Genomic DNA, 22,361 nt, shown 5'->3' on the forward strand with positions numbered 1-22,361 from the left:
TCCTTATCTGACCAAAGAGAAGTCAAAAACAAGACCTGTCTCATAGCGTTGTGGAGGGGGTGGAATGGGTTCCTATGCGTCCAGTTCTCAGCATAGTGCATGGCATGTTGTAAATATGTGTGGGTTACATATTTTTATCATTACATGGTGACTGACACATAGCAGAAGCTCAATTTAAAACACAAACGCTTACTAATGCACCTGTTCTGTCCTATGCAGTACAAGTCAGCGTTCATATGTATCAGGTCCACAGACCTCAACTTGATGAGTGTTTGTGTAATGGATTAGCAGAACAGCCCTCAGCACCTGGCTTCTATCACATAAGCCTTCAGGCTGCCTTTCATCTAGGCCTTTGCTGTATTCATCCCTGGAGAAGACAAACATTTAGTCACTAAAGCCATCACTTTGAAACCAGCTTTCAGGACATTTGAGAAATGTGTCTGTGCAGGGGGCATGGGCTTTGCTGCAAGTCTTCCAGCCTTCTCCAGCTCTTTGCAGGGACTTCCGTCCATCCTCCAGCTTCCCCAAACTGAGATACAAAATCTCTGCGGGGATGCCCAAAGCAACACCTAGGAGTGTGTGATATGAAAGCTCTCCCCTTTCCCAGCAGGCTCCTGAACGCCAGAAAGAAAGAGAAAATTTCCTCCCCAACAGCATCCTTCCAGTTTCTGCAAATCGATTCTAGGACACTGGTCACTGCTGCAGGTGTAATGCTAAGAGGCTGTCTAGAGTGGGTGTTAGCAAGGCTCCTCACGAGGTGGCTGCCATTGCTTGGATCAGTGTGGGATTTCAGTAGAGACCAGGTCACATCCAAGAATGACCTTCTATGCGTGGGAGGGGGGAGCAGAGGGGAGGCTCCTGCTTGTTGGGCAGTAGGAGAGGTCTCTGTCTAGTCCTGGGTACTCATTCCTTACACCAGCTTCTCCGAGGGTCTTGACCCTGTGAATGCTCACTGTCTCCCTAGGGGTTCTGTACCCCTGCCTTCCTGAGGCCCCTCCAGCCCCCCGCTTGGCAGTTCATCACATTCTTCCTCCCACTATGTTCTGTGCCCCTTGGTTGTCGCCCGTATATTTCAGGGCCCGGCAGAGTGTCTACACCATAATAAAGATTTAATTGATACTTACTTTTAATCAATAAATGCACCATTGTACTTGGCTGCTTAACATTGCAACCTTGACTGTGAAGTTAGGAGCCCGGATAGTGGAGTTGTCCTTGAGTGCGCAGATGTGAGGCCGACCTCACACAACCCTCCCCTCCTCCACCTGTCAGCCACGTGACCGTGACTGTGGGCAAGCTGGCAACTCTCAGCTCCCTCATCTGTCAATGAGGCTTTCTGCCACCAGGGTTGCCGTGAGGCTGAAATAGGATAATTTCCGTGTTTTGGTAATTTCAGCAGTTGGAAACAACAACAGCAATTTTGTCTGATTGAAGCTAAAAGAGTTGTTGACAAAATAGGGAGCAGTTCGCAGGACTGTTGGCAAGGCTGGTGAGCCGGGCCCAGAAGCTCTGCAGCCTGGGTGACGCCCCACCTCACGCCCAGGAGCTGCCATTGCCGGCTAGTGCTTGGTCGGCCCAGGACACCGCGGTCCCCCGCTGCGGCGGGCCGCAAACCCAGTCCCCAGGCGCTCCCTCGGTTGTAGAAGGAGCGCCAGCCCCGCCTCCCGCAGGGCCCCGCCTCCCACGGAGTCCAGGCCTCTGATTGGTTGAGCCTGCATCACATGGCCGCTCGCTAGCTGCAGGGGATGCCGGAAGAGCCGGAGTCTGCGTGCGCAGTGAGGAGTGGATTGTGTGTCCTGCGAGGACTGTGGGGCGGGAAGCTCCCCCAGATGGGAAGGGGGCTCCTGATGCCGGGCAGCCGAAGGGTGACAGGCGGCCACAGAGTACATGGACACTAAGGGTCTGCACTGACGTCCAGCCACTGCCAGCACGCGGCTCCTTGGTGAGCTGAGCGGGCAGCAGCTATGGTGGCCCCGCGAGCGGGGTGGTGGCCCGGACCGGCTTGGGTGGTCTAAATGGTGACAAGTATTTTGGAGATAAGGCAGTGTGTCAGTCTGCTGGGGCTGCCCAAACAAGGTAACAACAGGAGTTTATTCTCCCCCAGCCCTGGACACGAGAGGTGTGAGATCAGGGTGCTGGCAGGTCAGTTCCTTCCAGGGCCTGTGAGGGACGGTTCTGTTCTAGGGCCCCCTACTTGGCTTGCAGGTGGCCGTCTCCACCCTGTGCCTCTTCACATCGTCTTCCCTTTACACATGCCTCTGTGTCCACGTCCCCCCTCTCTATAAGGATGCTAGTCATTTTGGACCAGGTCCACCCTAATGACCTCATTTTAACTTCACTACCTCTGTAAAACCCCGTCTCCAAACACCTCACATTCTGAGGCATTGTGGGTTAGGATTCAGCCTATGAATTTTGAGGGGGGACACAGTTCAGCCCATAAAAATGCCCTGTGTCCAAATTTCCCCTTTTTATAAGGACACAAAGCAGATTGGGGTAGGATCCTACCCTACTCCAATATGACCCCATCTTCATTCATTATATCTGCAATGACCCTATTTCCAAGTAAGGTCCCATGTTGAGATACTGGGAGTTAAGACTTCAGCATGTGAATTTGGGGGTGGGGGTCATAATTCAACCGATAATACAGGGATAAGTCAGGATGGCTTAGTTGAGGGGTAGGGATCAAGGGCAGCATTAAGGATGAATTCACATGTTTTGACTGAGCAATTAGAGAATGGTGGCACATTTAGTAAGGTGAAGAGAAGATAAAGAAATGGAATTCAGGGCCAGAGGTCCAGGTGACATGTCCTATCCCATTCTTTAATGATTGGCTTAGTGAGGGACCTCTGCCCCAACCAGGGCCAGTAGGATATAAAGAGAGGATTGCTGTAGGCTTTTGGAAAGATCTTAGCATCAAGAGGCCCTTGAGAGGATAGGATTACTCTCTCCAGTCACACCTGAATGGGAAAGCATGTGGCCAAAAGGGTTTCTAGAAGTCATCCTGTACTTGTGGGTGGATGCAGTCTTTGGACGAGGTCAAAACTGTGGAGAGCAGAGTGAGGCCAAGGGAAACACCTGGATTCTTGGCCGTGGTACTGAGCCACCAGATCAACAGTTTTGAAGCTCAGCACTCCTGTGAGTTTGCACTTGTGTAAGCTAATAAGGGTCCTTGTTGCTTGGCTGTTTTGAGTTTAGATAACTTGTTACGTGCAGCCAAGAGCATCCTTAAGTGGTAAAATGCATTATCCCCTCCCGTGGGCTGGATGATCTCTGAGGTCTGGGGGCCATGTTTGGTTTGTCTCTGTGTCCAGCTCAGGTCCCAGTACTCAGGTCATGCTTGTTGAATGAATCAGTGGATGATGAGTGTCATGTGCATTAAGGTGTGGAAACTTCATCATCTTTCAGAATAGCTGTAGTCGTTGATAATATATTCTGGCCTCACTCCATGCTGCGAACCAGATAGTTATGGAGCCAAAGAATGACCTGGCAGTCTTCTCTTAGCCATCTCCAACACCCTCCCTCCCCAGATTTGGAGCCAGTCCCCCAGTTAATCTTGTCCATCCTACTCTCGAAACATATCTCGGATCCATCCCCTTCTCGCTACTTTCACTGCTTGGTCCAGGCCACCGAGATCTTTGGACTGTTGTTGTGCCTCCCAACACGGTGCCAGGTTCCTTGCTAAGCTTGCTTTTGGTTCTCTTGCCACTCTGAAGCCAGAGCAGTCTTCTAAAAATGTAAACCACACCATGTGCTCCCCTTGCTTAAAACCCTCCAGTAGTTTCCCCCTCCAGCCCCTCCCCAAAAAAGTCCAAGTAACAGGCAAATGCATTACCATGACTTCCAAGGCCCCATGTGACCTCCCTTTCCTGCCCCTCCAACTCCATGCAGCCCCTTCTTCCCTTGCTTGTCCCATCTACACTGGCCTGCTTTCAATTCTGTGGACACTGTAAGCTTTCTTCTGCCATGCCATCATGGCACACGCTTTTCCCTCTGCCTGGAATACTTCCCCACCATTAAAAAAAAAAAAGTCTTAGATTGGTGGAATGTATTATACTTAAAAAGAATATATAAGATACATACATATGCACTGCATACACAAACACACACAGAGTTTAAAGAACGATTATAAATCTAGCACCCAGCTAAGAATAAGAAGATTAAGAATAGAGGATCCTGTCAGGTGCCCCAGCCAGATCTTTTCTTCCACCCACCCCCAGAAGTGACCACTGACCTGACATTTGCAATAATTCTTTGTTTTCCTTTGTAGTTTTACAATCTATTTGTAATTCCCCCAAAACATTTATATTTGCATGTTTTTGAATTTATATATGGCATTATACTATATGTATTCTTTTGTTTCTGCCTTATTTTTTTCAATGCTATTTTGTGTGTGAGATTTTATAAGTGTGTTTGCATGTTGCTATAATTCATTCATGTTTGTGATTCTAGTGTTTCATATGATGACTATTCCACAATTTATCTATTCTATTGTGGGTGGGCATCTGGGTTGTTTCCCATTTGGGGCTGTTGTAAGCAATACTACATGGAATTTTGGGTAAATATGTCCTAGGGCAGGTAGAAAAAAAGTTTTTTAGAGGAATTTTCTAGAAATGGATTTGCTGGGCTGTAGGTTTGGGGCATCTTCAACTTTACTAGATGATGCCAAACTGCTTTCCAAGACGGTTGTATACATTAAAGACAGTGCATGAGAGTACACTGCTGATCACTACTTGGTCTTACCATACCTGTTAGTTTTTATCCTCCTGGGGATTGTGTGAGCCTCACCCAAGCACTGGGCACTGCTCCAAACTCTAGCGTGACCCTCACAACAGCCCTGAGACATCAGTGTCATCATTCGCATTTTGCAGATGAGGAAGCAAAGGTCCACCTGGTTTAAATCATTAGCACGTTGTTGCTGGGCTGGAATTCAGGCTCAGGTCTGTGCACTTGGAACCCATGCTTATTCTGCAGTGTCATATGCTAGCTCTGGAAATGTTTGTGGGCCCATGTCCAGTATCAGTGGATAACTATGAGCATCTTGGGGATGGAACTCCCTTGAGGAGCTTAGTGCCATGACCCCAGTCCTTGGTGCACATCAGAATCACCCAGTCACCATCCCAAACCCACCAAATCAGAAGTGACAACAATGGGGATCTAGACAGTGCAAAATGGTATCTTGTTATGGTTTCAATTTGCATTTGCCTGTTGACTAATGACATTGAGCATCATGTCATTAACTTACTTGTCATTTGAATTTTCTTTGGAGTCTGTTCAAGTCCATTGCTCATTTAATTGGGTTGTTTGTCTTATTGATTTGTTAGAATTCTTTATGTATTGTGGATATAAGTCCTTTATAGTATATGTGTTGCAAATGTGTTATCTCAGTCTGTGGCTTGTCTTTTCATTTTTCAAGGCGTCCTTTGAAAAATAGAACACTTTAGTGTTGATGAAAACCAAATGAGCATTATGTTTTTGTTTTATGGTGTATCTTTGCCTGTCTCAAGGTGGGAAAGACTTTCTGTTACATTGGGTGTGTGCATTTTTAACACATTTCCCAATTGGTTCTGCTGTGCACCAGAGTTAGAGAAGCCTGGGTATAAATGGTTACCCTAGGTTTGGGGTCAGATCTGAGTTTGACTTCCAGGTTTGCCACTTAATGAGCAAGTCACTTTGTTTCTCTGAGCTTCAGTTTCCCTATCTGCAAAATGAAGCAAAACTAGGGCCCATCCACAAAATTTGTTAGAAGGGTTCAGTGAAATAAAGCTCAATGAAATAAAGAACTTAGCAAAATGCCTAGTGTGCAGAAAATGCTCTATAAAAGCTGTTTTTGTTTACCTACTGGCTAGTTTCAAGCAGCAGGATGGAATAACATGGTTTGTTGTTTGCTTTCAGTACATCAAGTCCTTCTACAATGAATCATGGGAAAGAAGACACGGGCATACAATAGACCCGGATACTCTGACTCTGCTCTGGTCTGTGACGGTGTCCATATTCGCCATTGGTGGACTCGTGGGGACTTTAATGGTGAAGCTGATCGGAAAAGTTCTTGGGAGGTTAGTGGGGGTTGTCTCTGCTTGGGGATCCTCTCTGTGATGTTCACAATATGTTGATATCATAGTCAAGATCCCAGAAGGCAACAGAATTCCATTTAGACATTCCAGCTAGGGATGTTTTAGTACCAGAAGAGCAAGGGGAGGAGATGAGGCACGCGAGGCCAGGGAAGAAATGAAGACCATGGACAGTGGGCTGACAAGCAGGAGCTGAGGTTGTGGAGGGCTATGTGGACTGGGCTATGTCAGCGCCTATTGTCCAAACAGGGAGGGAGGAGGGGAGAAATAGCCTGCCTTCTTTCTCCTCCCACCGCCCAGGAGGAACAGCTCCCAGTGCTCAGAGCAGGACAGGGAGGGAGGAGATGGATCTGGCTGCAGGAGCAGATGGAGAAGAGTCAGCACAGTGTCTTAGCGATTGTCCCAGATAAGTCCTCATAGGATGGCGTTTCATTATATGACTGAATGATAACTTACTAAACCAGTCTCCCATGGATAGACATTGGGGTTGTTTCAGATCTTTTGTTTTACAAATACAGCTGCAGTGAGTGTCAAACACTTCACATTGAAATTTCCCATCCGGGTCCTCTGCAGTCAGATCCACTTTACCTCCTGAGCTTCATTTCTCGCTTATTTCTGTCCTGAAGACTTCTCTGAGATCAGATTGATTATCAGTACATTTGCCCATACATTTTTCTCTGTTTCTTCACTTGTAATTTCTTGGGGGATATTGAGGTGTTAGGGGAAAAATAGAGTCTCTGCAGCATTCATGTCTGAACTTGACTCATGAGTCTTCCACTCTCCAGTCGTGTGCCTTTGGTCAAGTCCTTTAATGTATTTGAAGCTCAATTTCTTCCTCTGTAAAGTGCCCTGCAGGAAATGTTACAGGGACCAGAGAAAATGAGTGGAAGGAGAAGAGCCCGTTAACAGGAACTCACTAAATAGAAGCTACTCTCTCTCTTTTTTTTTTTTTTAAAGATTTTATTTATTTATTTGGCAGAGAGAGACATAGCGAGAGAGGGAACACAAGCAGGGGGAGTGGGAGAGGGAGAGGCAGGCTTCCCGCTGAGCAGGGAGCCCGATGTGGGGCTCGATCCCAGGACCCTGGGATCACGACCTGAGCCGAAGGCAGACGCTTAACAACTGAGCCACCCAGGTGCCCCGAAGCTACTCTCTTATTTACCGAATGGCTTACCGCCCTCCTCCTCACCCTCCTGACACCCATACATAGCAAGTGCTTACCAGCTCTCCATATTGCATTGACCTGAACTGGCGAGGAGATTCAACAGACCCCAGAAAATCTTTCCACTCCTTGGGGCTACAGAAGCACTATTTAAAAAGGTGTCACTCCTCACTTTACCCTCGGCCTCACATCCCCAGCAAGGAGCAAGTTAGAACTGATGGTGTTTCAGAGCAGGCTTTCACAAGGCTGGGGCAGGGAGCCACCCTGAAAACATGCATGTCATGCTCATGTGGTACCCCAGTGAGGCAGGGGAGGTGCTGACATCTTCCTTGACCCTAAGCCACTTCTAGGTGGTAGGTAACACATGGGAACTCCGCACTCCAGAGAAGTACAGCTGTTGCATAGTGGGGTGAGGGCTGCCATTTCCTGAGGTCCCGCAACGTTCCAGGTACGCACACACACGGTCTTCTTTCATTTTCTCTACTCCCTGGGGTCTTGGATGGGGGATGGAGTTGAAAGCTTAAATGGTGCCTGAGCTCAGGTTGGACCCAACTCCACAGCACGATGCCCCTTCCACTATGCCAAGCAGATCGTGAGTAGGGATCTGCTGGCAATGGTACTATAAAATCCGTGACTGTTTGACCACAGGGAAGTGACTATCTGGCCCCCAGATTGGCCTCACTGACCAGGGTCTGTGAAGCACTGTTGCTAAACCCCTGGCCCAAGCCAGTTTCTGACCCCAGTCCTCTGGTCTATTCTAGTTAGATATAGTCACCCCTGGCCCCTGGATTTATGGCCTGTCACATACACCTGCCTTGTATCTGGCCATGGCACTTATAGCCCCAGGCTGCCCCCTAAGGAGGCTCTAAACCCAACTGGATGGTACAGGGACAGCCACAGTAGTCGGGGTCAGGATGCTGTGGCCCAGCAAGTCCTGATGCCCCAGTTTGCCAGGTGTGTGATGTGGGACTTTGCCCTGTCACCTCTCATCCGACACTTCTCCCTGATGTAAAATGAAGGCAACGAAAGTGGCTTTGCAACTCTCAACAGCATGGTGCAAAAAAAAAAAACCCAGAAGGAATGGGAAAGAGACAATATGTTTCAAAGAAAGTGATTTTCTAAGTGAAGGAGGAGTTCTAGGCTGGAGAGGATTCTATCAAAAGGTGTTGGTCCTTATGCCCTGGGCAGCTGACAGTTCCTTTTTTTCATCATTACAGGAATAAAAGTTGAACTGAGATGAAGTCTTGGCTTGAATAGTAACTCTGTTGGGAGGAAAAGGAGCAAAACCCAAAGAAGTCCACTACCATTTATTCACTCCCTGCTACATACCAGTGCTTGGCATTCCATACCTCCTTTACTTCTGCAACTCTGTGTTATTGTCCCTGTTCTACAGGCGATGCATCTGAGGCCCTGAGAGAGGCCTAGCAACTTGCCAAGGTGACAAAGAATGAGGTTGACCTGAGATTCAGATCTGGCCTGTTTGACCAGAGCCTGTGATTTTCCTATCACATGGTATTTATTGAAACTGCTTCTTGATGCCTCATTGTTTGTCTCTCAGGGGGGGGTTGGGGGAAAAAGAAGAGGCCGGGCTTAATGTGCAAGGTTGGGATGGGGTCCGACGGAAGGGGCTCAAACATGTGACTGGTGGGGGGAAATTTGGGTGGAGTTGGGGTCCTCAGAGTCAGGTGGGCCTGGTCACCAGCAGGTCCAGCAGGGGGCTGATCCTTGTTAGAACATATTGAACTCGGGCGCCTGGGTGGCTCAGTCGGTTAAGCGACTGCCTTCGGCTCAGGTCATGGTCCTGGAGTCCCGGGATCGAGTCCCGCATTGGGCCCCCTGCTCAGCAGGGAGTCTGCTTCTCTCTCTGACCCTCCCCCCTCTCATGCTCTCTCTCTCATTCTCTCTCTCAAATAAATAAATAAAATCTTTAAAAAAAAAAAAAAAAGAACATATTGAACTGGTCTGTGATTTGGGAGAGGGGTGAGGACAGGGGAACATGAGGGGCCAGGAATGGTCTCTGGAGATGAGTCACCCCCATTATCTGGGGTGCAAGTTCCTTGTCTCCCGGAGTCTCTGGCTTGGAGAATTCTGTTTGAATCCTCTCCTCTTTTGGAGTCATCTGTCCCCTGCTTACATGGCTCTAGTGACAGAGCCCTTCTTCCCTCATGAGACAGGATGGTGACAATGTGCATGGATGCTGGGTAGAGGATCCTTGACGCTTACAGCGCATGGGGCCACGTATGAGTTACTCAAGTTCTCCAAGCTTGGCTTAGTTAGTGGCAAAATGAAGATAAAGCAATGGCCCATCTGAGGGTTGTCATGAAGATGAAATGAGATGGTGGATATAAAGTGCACATCTCAGTGCTGGCTGGTGTCATTATCATCTTTGTCCCCATCCTCATGAGCTCTTTCTGAGGTGCATCAGCCCATCACTCACAGAGCCAGTTGTGAATATGTTCTTCTAGTCGCACTGAAGTTGGCCTCCTTACACTTAGCATTGGATCTAGTTTTTCCCTCTAGAGCAGAGCAGAGCAGAGCAAATAACCAGAGGGGAAACTCACTCGGGCTTTGAAATCAGATCCTCAGGCATATTCTTGAGCAAGCTGCATAACCACATTCGCCCATGCAGGAGATACTTTTGAACACCGACTGGGAGCCAGGCACTGTGACTGGCACTTGGGCCTCAGCAACAAACGGCGGAGCCCGAGCCCGCTGCCTAGCCATGAACAATTCACTCTGCACGTCATCATGGCGTCATCATGGCGACCGGAAGCACTGTGGATGGGGGGATGGGGAGTAGAGATACAAGAAGAGGCAGTTTTAAATCTGTAAAGCTCCAGTAAGCAAGCCCGCCTAAGGGACCGGCTGTGGGGGTGGCAGCAGATACTGTTTACAAAATGTGTCATGTCACTCACACCTGTGACAGGAACCCAAACCAAACTGGCTCAGGCCCAGACAGAACTAATTGGTTCACGTAACTGGAGTATAACTCAGCTGACTTCACCTGTCTGTTTTCGCTCTCTCTCAGCTCTGCCTTGCTCTGTGTTGGCTTTGGGCACAGGGGCTCTCTCCCTGGTGAGGGCAAGATGGCCCCAGGGTGACACTGTTCCTGCTCAGTATCCCCAGCACAGACTTCTCCTAACAGTAGTCCTAGTAAAGTCCCAGGCCTGAATCTCATTTACTTGTGTGAGGTTGCATACCCTTGGAGCTTCTCAACCAGGGGCAATTTTGCCCCAGCAGGGGACAATATCTGGAGGCGTTTCTGGTTGTCACAGCTAGAGGGTGCTACCAGCATCCAGTAGAGGCCAAGGAGGCTGCTAAACATCCTGCAATGCACAGGACAGGCCCCACCACAAAGAATTTTCTGGCCCCAAATATTAATAGTTCCCAGGCTGAGAAATCCTGGCAAATAACAGTCTAAATTTAACTTAAAATTACTGTATCATGTGCCCAGTCCCAGAGCCACAGTGGGGTGGGGATGTGACCACCTCGAGCCCCCACACAGAGTGAGGGCGGGAATGTTTCTTGGAGGAAATCCAGGGGACTCCCGTCAGAAGAAGGATGATGGGTATTGAACAAGAAGTAACAACCAGCCTCCTATACATCATGCTAGGCCAATAGCAGGTTCTCAAAAGTGTTATTTTTCTCCTCTTTTTCTACCTCAGTATTTTTAAATGTGTCTTTACCTTATAGATGTGGGAATGAACATTAGCTCTCTAGGTGCCTGCTGGGGGAGCCTGCAATGTACATGGCAAGCACGTACTAGGCTTGAACAACAGAAATTTCTTCTCTCACAGCTGGGGAGGCTGCAAGTCCAAGATCAAGATGGCAGCGGGGTTGGTTGCTCCTGAGTCCATTCTCTTTGGCTTGCAGGTTGCTCTCTTCTCACACGGTCTTTTTCCCTATGCGAGAGCACGCCTGCTGTCTGTTTTTCTTCTTACAAGGACCCCAGTCCCATCAGATTAGGGCCCCGCCCTTAGGACCTCATTTAACCATAATTACTTCCTTGAATGCCCAATTTCCAAATACAGTCACGTTGGGGGTTAGGGTTTCAAGAGAGGAATTGGCACACAATTTCATACATTCACTGGTTGCCGACCATCTCCTCTTTCAGGCTGGAATTGTCTTAGGAAAGCAAGTTCCCCAGAAGCAGCCTGCAAGGGGGCTTGGGATGCACGTGTTTTGCTGAGGGAGGGCTCTTCAGGAGTTCCCTTGAAGCTGATGGAAGCAGAAGAGAGAAAAGGGGCAGAGAGTCAAGCCAGGCTGTGCTCTCAGATCCAGTCAGGCCTTGGCTGGCCTACAGGGGTCTGGAGCATGAGTCATACCCAGGAGCTGTCCCGTCTGGGACCACATTCTCCTCCCACCTCTATCCAGTCAGTGGCTGCAGGCTGCTCTGGAGGAGGGGAATCATCTTCCTGGGTGGGCAGTCTTCAGGAGAAGGGCCAACCAGGAGCCTTGAGCAGCCACATGCACAGGGATGAGGGGGAGAGCTGAGGGACAGAGAGGTACCCGCTGGGACTCCTGATACGCCACCTCCATCCTGTCAGCCTTGGAGCCTGGCCATGCCCTGTGAGGGTGGCAAGGACTCTGCGAGAAGGAAGCTGTCCTGGGGTTCAAGGCAGACGATAAGGAGAAAGACTGGGCGTGGCGGAAGTGGACTTCAGGAAGGCAGCGTTCCAAAGTCTGAAACAGAGAGTCAGCCAAGCCCGAACGCTCAGCGACTTTGGCACACACTGTTTCTGTACACCATCTGTTTGTCTGATTATGGACATGACCCATTTGGCATTACAGATGCATGAACCGGAGATAACAGTTAAAAGTCAACAAATAGTCACTCCTGCCACACACTGCCCACCCCTCATCTGTTAGAACCAAATACTGGCCTCCTCTGGGCTCACATAGGACTTTCTCTTTCCCTCTGTCACATCACTTAGCGTTTTGTGCTGTTACCACTTAATTACAATTACATTTCTGTCTTTTCCCTGCAAGGGGAACTCCTTGATGCAGGAACCATGTGTATATATGAGCCCACATGACACCAAAGCTTGTACACCCTAGGCAAGCAATAGACGTTTGTTGGATAGATGGAAGGACGGATGGAGGGATGCTTGATGCTTGAGGGTTTTTCTACTATAACTTCCCAAGGTGGCCACTTTTCTCCTGCTTGCATACTTTCATTCACTCATGCATTTATTTTCCCAACAAATATTTATCGAGCACTTGCTATGTGCCAAGCACTCAGGGGTGAACAAAGGGAATAAAGTCCCTGGGGTCACAGCTCGCCCAGCAGAGGGAGCAGCAAGTGCAAAGATCCTGGGGACTGAACAGGCTCAGCTTCTTTGGAGATAAGATAGGATGTTAGTGTGGCTGGGGCCAAGTCCATGAGTAGAAAATGAAGCTGAAGGAGTCACTGAGATTGGATCCAGAGGGCCTTGTGGGGCATTTTACTCTGAGTAAGATGGGAAGTTACTGGAGTGTTTTAAGAGTGGGCCTGACTTGTTTGAAAGTCTTGCTGTTATCAGTGCATCTGGGGAGGCTGGTTAGGAGCATCATGCAGTCATCCAGGTGAGGTGATTTGGTTTGCACCAGGTTTGTAACAAGACACAGTGAGAGGCAGTGAGAATTTTATGCGTTTGGGACATATTTTGGAAGTAGAGAAAACAGGCCTTACTTATGTATGATATGTGGGGAGTGAGGGAGAGAAATAAAAAATAATGCTAACATTTTGGGCCTGAGTATCTGCAAGGATTACGGTGTGTTGTTGTTGTTGTTGTTGTTTTGTCTTGTTTTTGTTTTTGTTTTGTTTTGAGGTAGGGAAGCCCCTGGGAGGAATAGGGTTTTTTGGGGGGAAGGAGGAACAGTATTATGAGTCTAGATGAGTGTAGTTTCCTTTTAGGTTGGGAGCTACAGCAGTGCGTTGATGAGATGTTCCAGCAGAGGGGGAATGATTGGTAGTCAGGAGCACGAGATGAAACTTGCTGATGCAGTTCTTGTACAGATGAGAGGGACAGGGGAACTGGTCAGTAATTGGAGGGGTCAGCCTCCGATGGGAGCGGGAACAGTACATCCATAGGAACACGAGGGAAGACGGTGTACGCACAGAGGCAGGGAGGTCAATACATGTGGAGGGAACACGCGACATCCTCTCTGGATTGCTTCTGCTTTCTCAGTGGTGTAGAAAGCAGCGTCATCAGCTGAGGAGGAGGATAGGGGATTTGGAGAGAGAGAAGATGTGCAAAATAGTCCTGTGGGAGAGCAGGAGACTGAACAAACCAGGGAACCACAGAATGGCTGCTAAGGGTCCCGAAAGCCCCCTTGAGATCGGGGCTCATGAATTTCAAGTGACACCGGTCAACATAGTTGTGGGTTTTTCTCCAGCCAAGCTGAGCTCTGTGGTGCGTGGGTGAGGGAGGTCAAGATCTAACCAGGGTTGGGGTTTGCCAAACACATGTAATGAAGGCAAGCGGGTCAGTGGGTCAAGGAGTTGAGGGTGTATGGCTGTTTAAAATGACGGATCATGGAATTCAGGCTGGGTAAGCAGGAATGGACGGACATGAGGAAGGTGTGAGGATTGGGGGAAACAAGGTATGATCTTGGTTTATAGGCCGAGCTAGGCTAAAGAATTGTTGGAAGGGTCGGTGGTGGCCGCCGTATCTCCAGAGGTTCCCCATTCCACTAGGCCTTTACAAAAGTACTTTCTAAATCTAAACTGAAATATTCCCTGTGTTTCTACCGCTTGGTCCTGTGCATTGAGCTAAAGCATGACATAGTGGAAGCTCTCGCATTTTCCCTGAGCCTTCTCTTGTCCAGGCTCAGTGTGCTGAGTCCCTTTGGCCATTTCTCAGGTGACCTGCTCTCCATTCTCTTCATCACCTTGTCACTCTTCCTCATATTTGACCCCTTCTGCTGGGAGCTGATGATCTTCTGGGCTGCACAGGAAGATTCTGCACTACGGAAAAGCTCAGCACAATGAGTCAGGTGTCCCAGGTAGGGTTCTCAGGGGTTGCTGGAGCTCTGTGCTCAGAAATGGCATGGCCCTGGTCTCCCTTGTTTCTGTTGCCATATTCATCCCCTGGGAAAAATGGAAAAAAAATCATGAAAATCCCCACGTCTGACCCCCAGTGAGTCAACTTTGCAAATTATTTGCAAGTAAGGTTTCCATCCTTGCTGGGACACTGTCAGGCTGGGGGTTATTTTGGGAAGGAATATATTAATATGATGAACTTGCTTAGAGGGTGTGCAGCCCTGTTTGCAAATATTTCAAGTCAGACCAGAACGTGATTTTAACATTCTCTGCATAGCACAAAATACACCATCGCATCCAGTGCAGGAGCTCAGGCCAAAGCACTTGGTGGCATCCTTGGTTCCTCTTTCTCTCCACCTCTGTCCAGTCCATCAGTAACACCCATCAGCTGTCCTCAGAACACACCAGGATCTGACCAGGTCTCACTACCTCCACTGCTACCATCCTGGTCCTAATTGTCATCAGTACTTGCATGATCCATTGCCGTATCTTCCCAGCAGGTCTCCCTGTTTCCACTCTTACTTCTACAGCCCATGGTCAACATAGAAGACTGCATGGTCTTGTTAATGTGAGATGTCAGTCAGGGTCATCCCATCCCTCTCCTTAGAATCTTCCAGTGGCTGCCCATCTCTTTCCAGGTGGGAACCCAGGTTGTCATGGTGGCTCGTACAAGACCCTCAGGAGCTCCCCTGCCAGTCTCTCTGCCTTCATTCCACTGCTCGCTCTCCAGCCCTCCCCTGCCTCCAGCCCCGCTGGCCTCACTGGCGTACCTGAAAATAGCCCACGTCTGACTCTTCATACGTCCCTGCTAAGATTGCTGCTCCCTGATGTTCATATGGCTCATCTACATTCCTTCTTCAAGTCTGTGCTTAATGTCACCTTCCCAGATGTCTCCCTGTGCAAACGTCCCCCCCTTCCCTGCATTAGTTTTCTCTACAGCACTTGTCACCGTCTGACATATGCTACATATGTTTTATTTTTACTTGTTTATCGAAAAGAATATAAGAGCAGGGACTTGGGTGTGTTCACAACTATATGCCAGACCCTAGAATGGTGTTCAGCACTCAGTCTACACTCAAATGTGTGTTGAGTGAATGAATGTCAGTTGAATGAATGAATGATTGTTGAAAGAATAAATGGCTGTGAGTAAATATGGCAGCCACCATTGTGGCTAGCTTAGTGTCAGGGTTACTGGGATGGTAAATCTCCCATTTAATAGTATGTGAATTTGACCAAGTACTCAAGTTCTAGATCTGTTTCCTTCATGTGGGAAATGCGGTAGCAAGAGTACCTAACTCATAGGGTGTCCAGTGAGTATAAAGCACTTAAAATAGTGCCTGACACATAGCAAGAACCCAGTGAATGTTACTATCACCATGGATTTTATTTTATTTCTTTTTTAGTTTATTGAGCTGCCAAATAAGTTCTAGGTGCCGTCCTCAGCACTTTTCATAAATCATCTGATTCTTACAGGAGGCTTACAAGATAGACATTGTTACATCCATTTTATATGTGTGGAAACCAAGGCTCAGCGTGTAAGAAATCTGCCCAGGGTTGTTCAGTTAGCATGTGTCTGGGCTGTCCAAGCGGGAACATCATTGGAGGTGGATTCAGGAGAACAGCCTTTGTCCTGCCCACAGACCTAGAAGCTAAAGGAAGACTCAAAACAGGCCAGAGCTGGGCAACAAAGAGGAAGCTTGGCTCAAGATGAGCCTCCTAGAATTTACTCCTTCATTTATGCAACAAAGAGTTATGGGGCACCTGCAAGTGCCAGGGATGGGTTTAGTGGCCGGGGCTACAGCAACAAGACAAAATCTCTGTGCACATGGAGCTGATACTCTAGTAGGGCACATGCTAACGTACACAAATAAATGTGGGCTAATATCCTGTGTCGGCGAGGCTGCAAAGAAAAATAGAAAGGGTGATAGGGTTATGGGGGATGGGCCCTGCAGCTGGGGGGAGTGGCTGCATCAGATAGGGTCAGAGGAGGCATTTCAATCACTTGAGTGAGATAAGACTCGTACAATGAATTGAGGGGTGCCCAGGACAAGGGTCATGAGTCAGGAAGCAGCCTGGCACCCCCAAGAGATGGCAGGAAGGCTTGTGAGCATGAAAACACGAGTATCGGATGGTGTGGCAAAGGCCATCTCATGCAAGGTTTTGTAGGCCCAGTGTAGTGGGAAGCCACTAGAAGGTTTTAAGTAAGGGGAAGTATGTCAGTATTTGCTTGGAAAGGATCACTCTGGCTGTTGTGTGGACCATGAGTTACACAGCAGGGCAGGAGTGGAAGCTGGAGCTACCCAGGGCCCCTGAGTTTGTCGGAGTGTGAGATGTCGGTGGTCTGCACCACTGCGAGACTCTGGGCTGAAAATGGGAGAAGTGCTTTGCTCTGGGATATATTTTGGAAGCAGTATCAGTAAGACTCGATGATGGATTGCATGTAGGTCAGAAGGAAAATAAGAGAGGGAAGTATTATTCCCAGATTTTTGGTCTAAGCCACTAGGAAGGTGGAGGCTTTACTTACTCAGATGGGGAAGACTGAGGAAAGAGGGGTTTGGATGTATTTGTTGGGGGTCAGCAGTGGGAATTCAAGAGTTCCATTTTAAATACGCGTGGCTTGAGATGCCTGCTGGACATGCAAGTGGAAATGCCGAGGAGGCAGTTGGATATGTAAGTCTGGGCTGAGATGAGTCCAGGCCAGAGATATAGTTGGGAATTGTCATCAGTTAAGGTAACAGGACTGAGTGAAATTACCCAGGGAGGGAGTGTAGAGAGAGAGGACAGACCAGCCTTGAGACTGAGAAGGGGAGGTTGGCAGAGAGAAAACAGGAGAGGGTGGGATCCCAGATGTCCCAAGAAGATTGTGTTTCCAGAAAGAACGCACGGTCAACCATATCAGATGCTGCTGAGAAGCTGTCCCGGGGGAGACAGCATTGTCAGCTGTGTTTGTCAGGGTGCGTGTTCTTCATGATTTTCACAAAGGCAGTCTCTGTGGAGTGGTAGCAAGGATCCAATCAAAGTGGGATGAGGAAAGAAGGGGAGGCGAGCAGACACTATTCTTTAAGGAGTTTCACTCTAAAAGGAAGCTGAGACAAGGGGCAGTGGCTGCAGAGCGATGAGGGCCAAGACACAGTAGCCATGTTCGTATGAGAATGATGGGGTAGAGGAGTGGATTCTCTCAGGTAGCAGACAGCCATGCACAGGAGACTGACACATCTTCCCTATCTGGGCAGTTTTAGCCACATCCGGGTGGCCCCCACCTTGTAACACCTCCATCTCCTCCTCTGTGAATTATCCAGTTCACAGATGCTGCTGGCTACAGGTGTGAAAGAGGAAATGAATGAAATCAGATAATTTATTTAAAAGTCATGCTCTTTCTAGACTCTTCTAAAGGTCTCTCATTGAGTCTGTATCAAGGATTGGGATTCTCTAGGGATGGACCCAAGAGTCTCTCTTCTTCTGTGCTGTTGGTGGATCTGATGAGCAGCCAGCCCTGAGAACCACTAACTAATGCCAACATTATTGCTATGAATATCATGACTATCATCCTAGCATCTAAAGTCCAGTTTAACTGCAATAGGGGCATAGGAGTCGAGGTCTGATTTCTGACCCAGCCCTTTATTTCTTGCTGTCTACGGGTAATGGAACGTGTTGTTTTGCTCAACATCCAAGAACCCTCTGAGTCTGGCCTCATCATTCCTCTCTCTTGCCTCCCCTCTCTCGACAACCTCTTCACAAACTTGACTTACACTGGACTCTGCATCCACAGGGATTTGTGCTGTGAGGTCTCAAGAAGCAGAACTGGGACCAGAGATGGAGCTACAGGGAGAACATTTTGGCTTGTTTTGAGAAATCCCTTTTTCACAGACAAGCTGCTACCATGCCTGGGATGGGAGGCACTGCTGGGGCCCACGAGCCAGGCCCACTCGGTGCCGCGGGGCAGGTGGCTGGCACCACAGAAAGAAGGCTGGGGCCACGGAGCAGATGCACCTGCTGCGGTGGGAGCAGGGAGACAGGGAGGGAGATACCAAGCCTCCCCTCTTCCCCAGGAGAGACTAACATCAGGCCTCTCATTGGCCAGTCCTACCAGGGAGCCGGGAAGCAAGGGAGCCTGGGAAATGTAGTTCCCTTTGAGACTGCAGGGCATGGAAGGGCTCCCTGGAGAGACAGGCCAGTGACAGGCACAGGTCCCACTTATACACTCTGAGCCTCAATATCTTTACTCCTAAGTGATGTCTGTGTGACAGTGTATTTTTCTGTGTCCCTAACTAGATTTAAAACCCCATGTGGGTGAGGACAGGGATGACTTACTCCCGATGGTAAAGCCAGTGTCTAGCACTCACTAAATATTTGCCGAGTGGATATGCTTGTGAAAGCCCTCGATGCCGTGAGGGTGCAGGTCTTCTCACCACCGCCCCGCTCTCTTCTTAAGGCTGACATGTCAGTTCCTCCGAAGACTGAAGGGAAGGGCCGTGAGCACTGCACAGACATGGGGCACCAGCGTGTTCTCATTGTGCTTTGAGGTCTCCCTAATAACTGAAATTCGTGCCTTTGGGTTCATCATATTGAAGCCTGGGTCTGTGACCTTCTGCGTCGGAATAAGGGTGGTCAGCCTAGATTAGAATTTCTATTTTAAGTCTTGGCCAAATCATAATTTCCCCTCATTATGACATCCATTTGAGTTAATTTTTTGACTGGGAGATTATATTTGTATTTCGAATAATTAATACATTCATATGTTATAACTTTCAAAAGGACCAAATGAATGTCAAGTAGAAAGTTTCCATTGCATTTCCGTCCAATCAGATCCCCTTTCTGGAGGCAACCTGTGATGCCACGTTTTTGTGTATCTCTTCCAAGGTTTGTGTCTATCTCTGCATGCACGCACACATGCACCCCCCCCCCCCACACACACTTCTTTATCACACAAATTATTGCATATTATACACAAAGTTCTGTACCTTGCCCTTTGCATTTAACAATATATCTTGATCTTCCCATATCAGAGTATAGAAAGCCACTTGTGCTTTAATGTGTGCATAATTGCCATTATATAGATGCGTCATAATTTACTTAAATAGTCCATTGCTGAAGGACACTTGGGTTGTTTCAGTTGTTCACCATTAGAAGTTGTGCACCAACATAGAGGATGTTGCAATGAGCAGTCTTTGTACCATCATCACCTAGCCGCAAAAGTCATTAGCGTTGGGATTCTCCAAGAAGATGTAGGAAGGGGAAAAAGTTTAATGGAAAGTTTGAGATAAGTAAAAACTAGTGTAAAGAGCCCCGGCCTGGAATTTAAGTGTTCCTAACTCCCAAAAGTAATAACAAAGTCCCCTTTGAAGTCCCTAGCTTCTTGCAATTTACAAAAATAATTTAATAATGTTAACTCATTGAATCATTAGGGAAAAAATATCCTGTGAGAAGCTATATTTTTCTCCAGCTTCTTGACTCACTAGTTGTATGACCTAAAATAAATTTCCAGTTTGTCTATATCCTGGTTAACGTATCTATAAAATAGGGATAATAAAGTACCTACCTCATAGGATCATTCTGAGCAGCAAATGAGCTATTCATGTAAAGTGCTTAGAACAGGGTTTATCATATAGCAAGAGTTCAGTAAGCGTGAGCTATTATGATCATTTTGTAAGTGAGGAAAGGAAAACACAGAGCAATCAAGTACAAAGTCACCTAGCTCATAAAAGCTACAACTGGTGCAGGGGCCTAGGTCTCCAGGCCCCCAAACAAGTCACGCCTCTCAAGCATGAGGTCTTAGGGATATGGTCACGGAATAGTGATTGGTGTCCTGGCACAGAGCAGCAATAGTAATATTGCCATAGAGGTTTGGCTGACCGTGTTCAAGGGGATTAGTTCAGCCTCACAGTTAGTGCTGTAGTTCATCAAATTGAAGATGTCATCACATATAACACCATTACATGAACTGCAGAGAAGGAAGGGAGGGATGGAGGGAGGGAGAAAGAGAAGGAGAAAACCTGCCAATTAAAGCTATAGGATACTGTGCTGGTTATTAAGCTATTGTCTCTCAGCTCCAAACTTACCCTCAATGCTCTGCTCTGTGATGCAGGGGCTGGGACCTGCATGCCTCGTCTGCCCTTTGCCAAGAGGGGCATTAGAGGAGGAGGGACAAGGAGCTCGGTCCTTTTGGTTTGGTTGAATTTCCTACCAGTTCCAGCAGTGAACTTGGCATTTGAGTCTAGTTCCCAGCTTATGTCTACTCCCCAGAACATGGTGCCCCTCAAAGTAGCAGCCCCAGTGGGCCACTGCCCACCCTTGAAGGTAAGCCAGGTGTTGAGGGCCCCTCTTCCAAGCCCTCCAAAGTGTCAGCTCCATATGGGCAGCACCCCTCTTCAGAGATCCCCCTTTGACATCTCAGTTCCCCAGTGCCTGCCTAACCAACTCACTATGTTAAATTCTCTCTGTTAAAAGCACTAGAGTGGTTTCCATTTCCCTGCTTGAGTTCTGACTCATGGATTGTAGACACACGTTGACTTCAGAAATGTTAAGTGAAGGTCTTAGAATTGGTGACATAGAGTAGTGCATCGGGGAGTTCATAGATCGCAACAGTGCCTAATCAGCCCTGGTGGTGAACCCAAAGGAAGGAAATGCCTTGGTCAGGGTCACACAGCCAAAGGTGGCAGTGGGGGCTCCTGGGGCTCTGGCCCCTGTTCCTGACTCTTAAGCCAATGCTTTTCTACTGTGCCTGAGTCTTGCTCTGCTGACCATTTTGAAGGGCCTGACCCCTACTCCTGGGATGGGTAGGTTGACGTCCTCATGATGGACCTTCTCATCAAACCATCCTTTTTTTCCAGGAAGTACACTCTGCTGGTCAACAATGGGTTTGCAATTTCGGCTGCATTGCTGATGGCCTGTTCCCTGCAGGCAGGAGCCTTCGAAATGCTCATTGTGGGACGCTTCATCATGGGCGTGGATGGAGGTGAGCCTTCACCAAGGCGGGCTGGTCATGATCCTCGGGGGTGTTTCAAAGTGGTTTTTGGTGGTGTTTAAGAGTGGTGTTTGGAGCTGTCACATGACAGGGCTTCTACTAGTATTGAGTTGCCAGGGACCAAGGATGCAAAAAGTCTGCATAAAGGGGGTCAGTCCCATGAGATGAACCACTCATGAGGCTCTAGCATGCTAACTGAGAAATACTAACTGGGAGAGATCCAAGTCAACTCCAGAGACCTGGATGGTCTTCAGTATGTGGTGCCTTTTGCTTTGTCATCGTCACTATAAAATTCATATTCCAAGGTTGTCTGTGGTTTCCAGGGAGTTTTTGATGAGGGTTGTGTTTCCTGTCCGGGCCTCTGACTTATTCATTCTTTCATGTATTCCCTGAGCATTCGTTTATGGAGCACCTGCTGTGCCCGGTGTTCTTCTCCATGCTGGGGACACAGTGGTGAATGAAATCCCCCAGTCCCCACCCCTGCACCTTACATTCTAGTGGGTAGATGGATACATAACTGGATACATAAGGTAGATAGTAGCAAGCCCTAGGAAAAAATGAAGCAGGACAGGAGGACAGTGGGGGCTATTTTAGATAGGCCGGCCAGGGAGGACCACTCAGTGGAGGAAACATATGAGCAGAGACTGGAATGAACCAAGAGTGAGAACCAAGTGAGTATCAGGGGAATTGGGTTCTTGACCAAGAGAAGAGTGTACTGGCCCTGAGATGAAGTTGTGCTTGGTACATTAAAGGGAGAGTGAGGGGCCAGCATGGCTGGAGCTCGGTGAGCTAGGGGACAGTGGTTGCAGATGAGGTTGAAGAGGGGCCGGTCACATCATGTAGCACCTTGTAGGATTTGTTCCAAGGGCAATGGGAAGCCAGAGGACGGTTGAGAGAAATGTGACATGAGCTGGTTTTGTGTTTCAGTAAGATTCCTCCTGCTTCTGCATAGAAAAGAGTTTAAAGGAGGGCAGGAGTGGAATCAGGGAGCCAGTTGTCCAGGGGAGAGAGCCATGGGGGGCAAGATGGTGGCCAGGAAGCAGCAAGGTGCCCCTGGCTGCTGGCTGTGGGGTGTGAGAGAGCAGGAGCCTCAAAATATATTGTTAAAACCAGCCTACCAACCAACCAACCCTGCTTTTTTTCTAA

At 48.3% G+C, this 22,361-nt stretch overlaps 1 protein-coding gene across 2 annotated transcripts in view; it reads left to right on the forward strand.

Annotated features, from left to right (window-relative positions):
* SLC2A9 (solute carrier family 2 member 9) overlaps window positions 1-22,361 on the forward strand; it is a 189,664-nt gene that overhangs the window by 29,186 nt on the left and 138,117 nt on the right. For both annotated transcript variants that reach the window (XM_021677593.2, XM_021677592.1), the window contains 2 exons: window positions 5,890-6,050; window positions 21,082-21,206. In XM_021677593.2, coding sequence (XP_021533268.1) covers window positions 5,890-6,050; window positions 21,082-21,206 — 286 coding nt within the window. The remainder of the gene's footprint in view (window positions 1-5,889; window positions 6,051-21,081; window positions 21,207-22,361) is intronic.

This window comes from Neomonachus schauinslandi, chromosome 2 (assembly GCF_002201575.2).
Source record: "Neomonachus schauinslandi chromosome 2, ASM220157v2, whole genome shotgun sequence".
NCBI classification, from domain to species: Eukaryota; Metazoa; Chordata; class Mammalia; order Carnivora; family Phocidae; genus Neomonachus; species Neomonachus schauinslandi.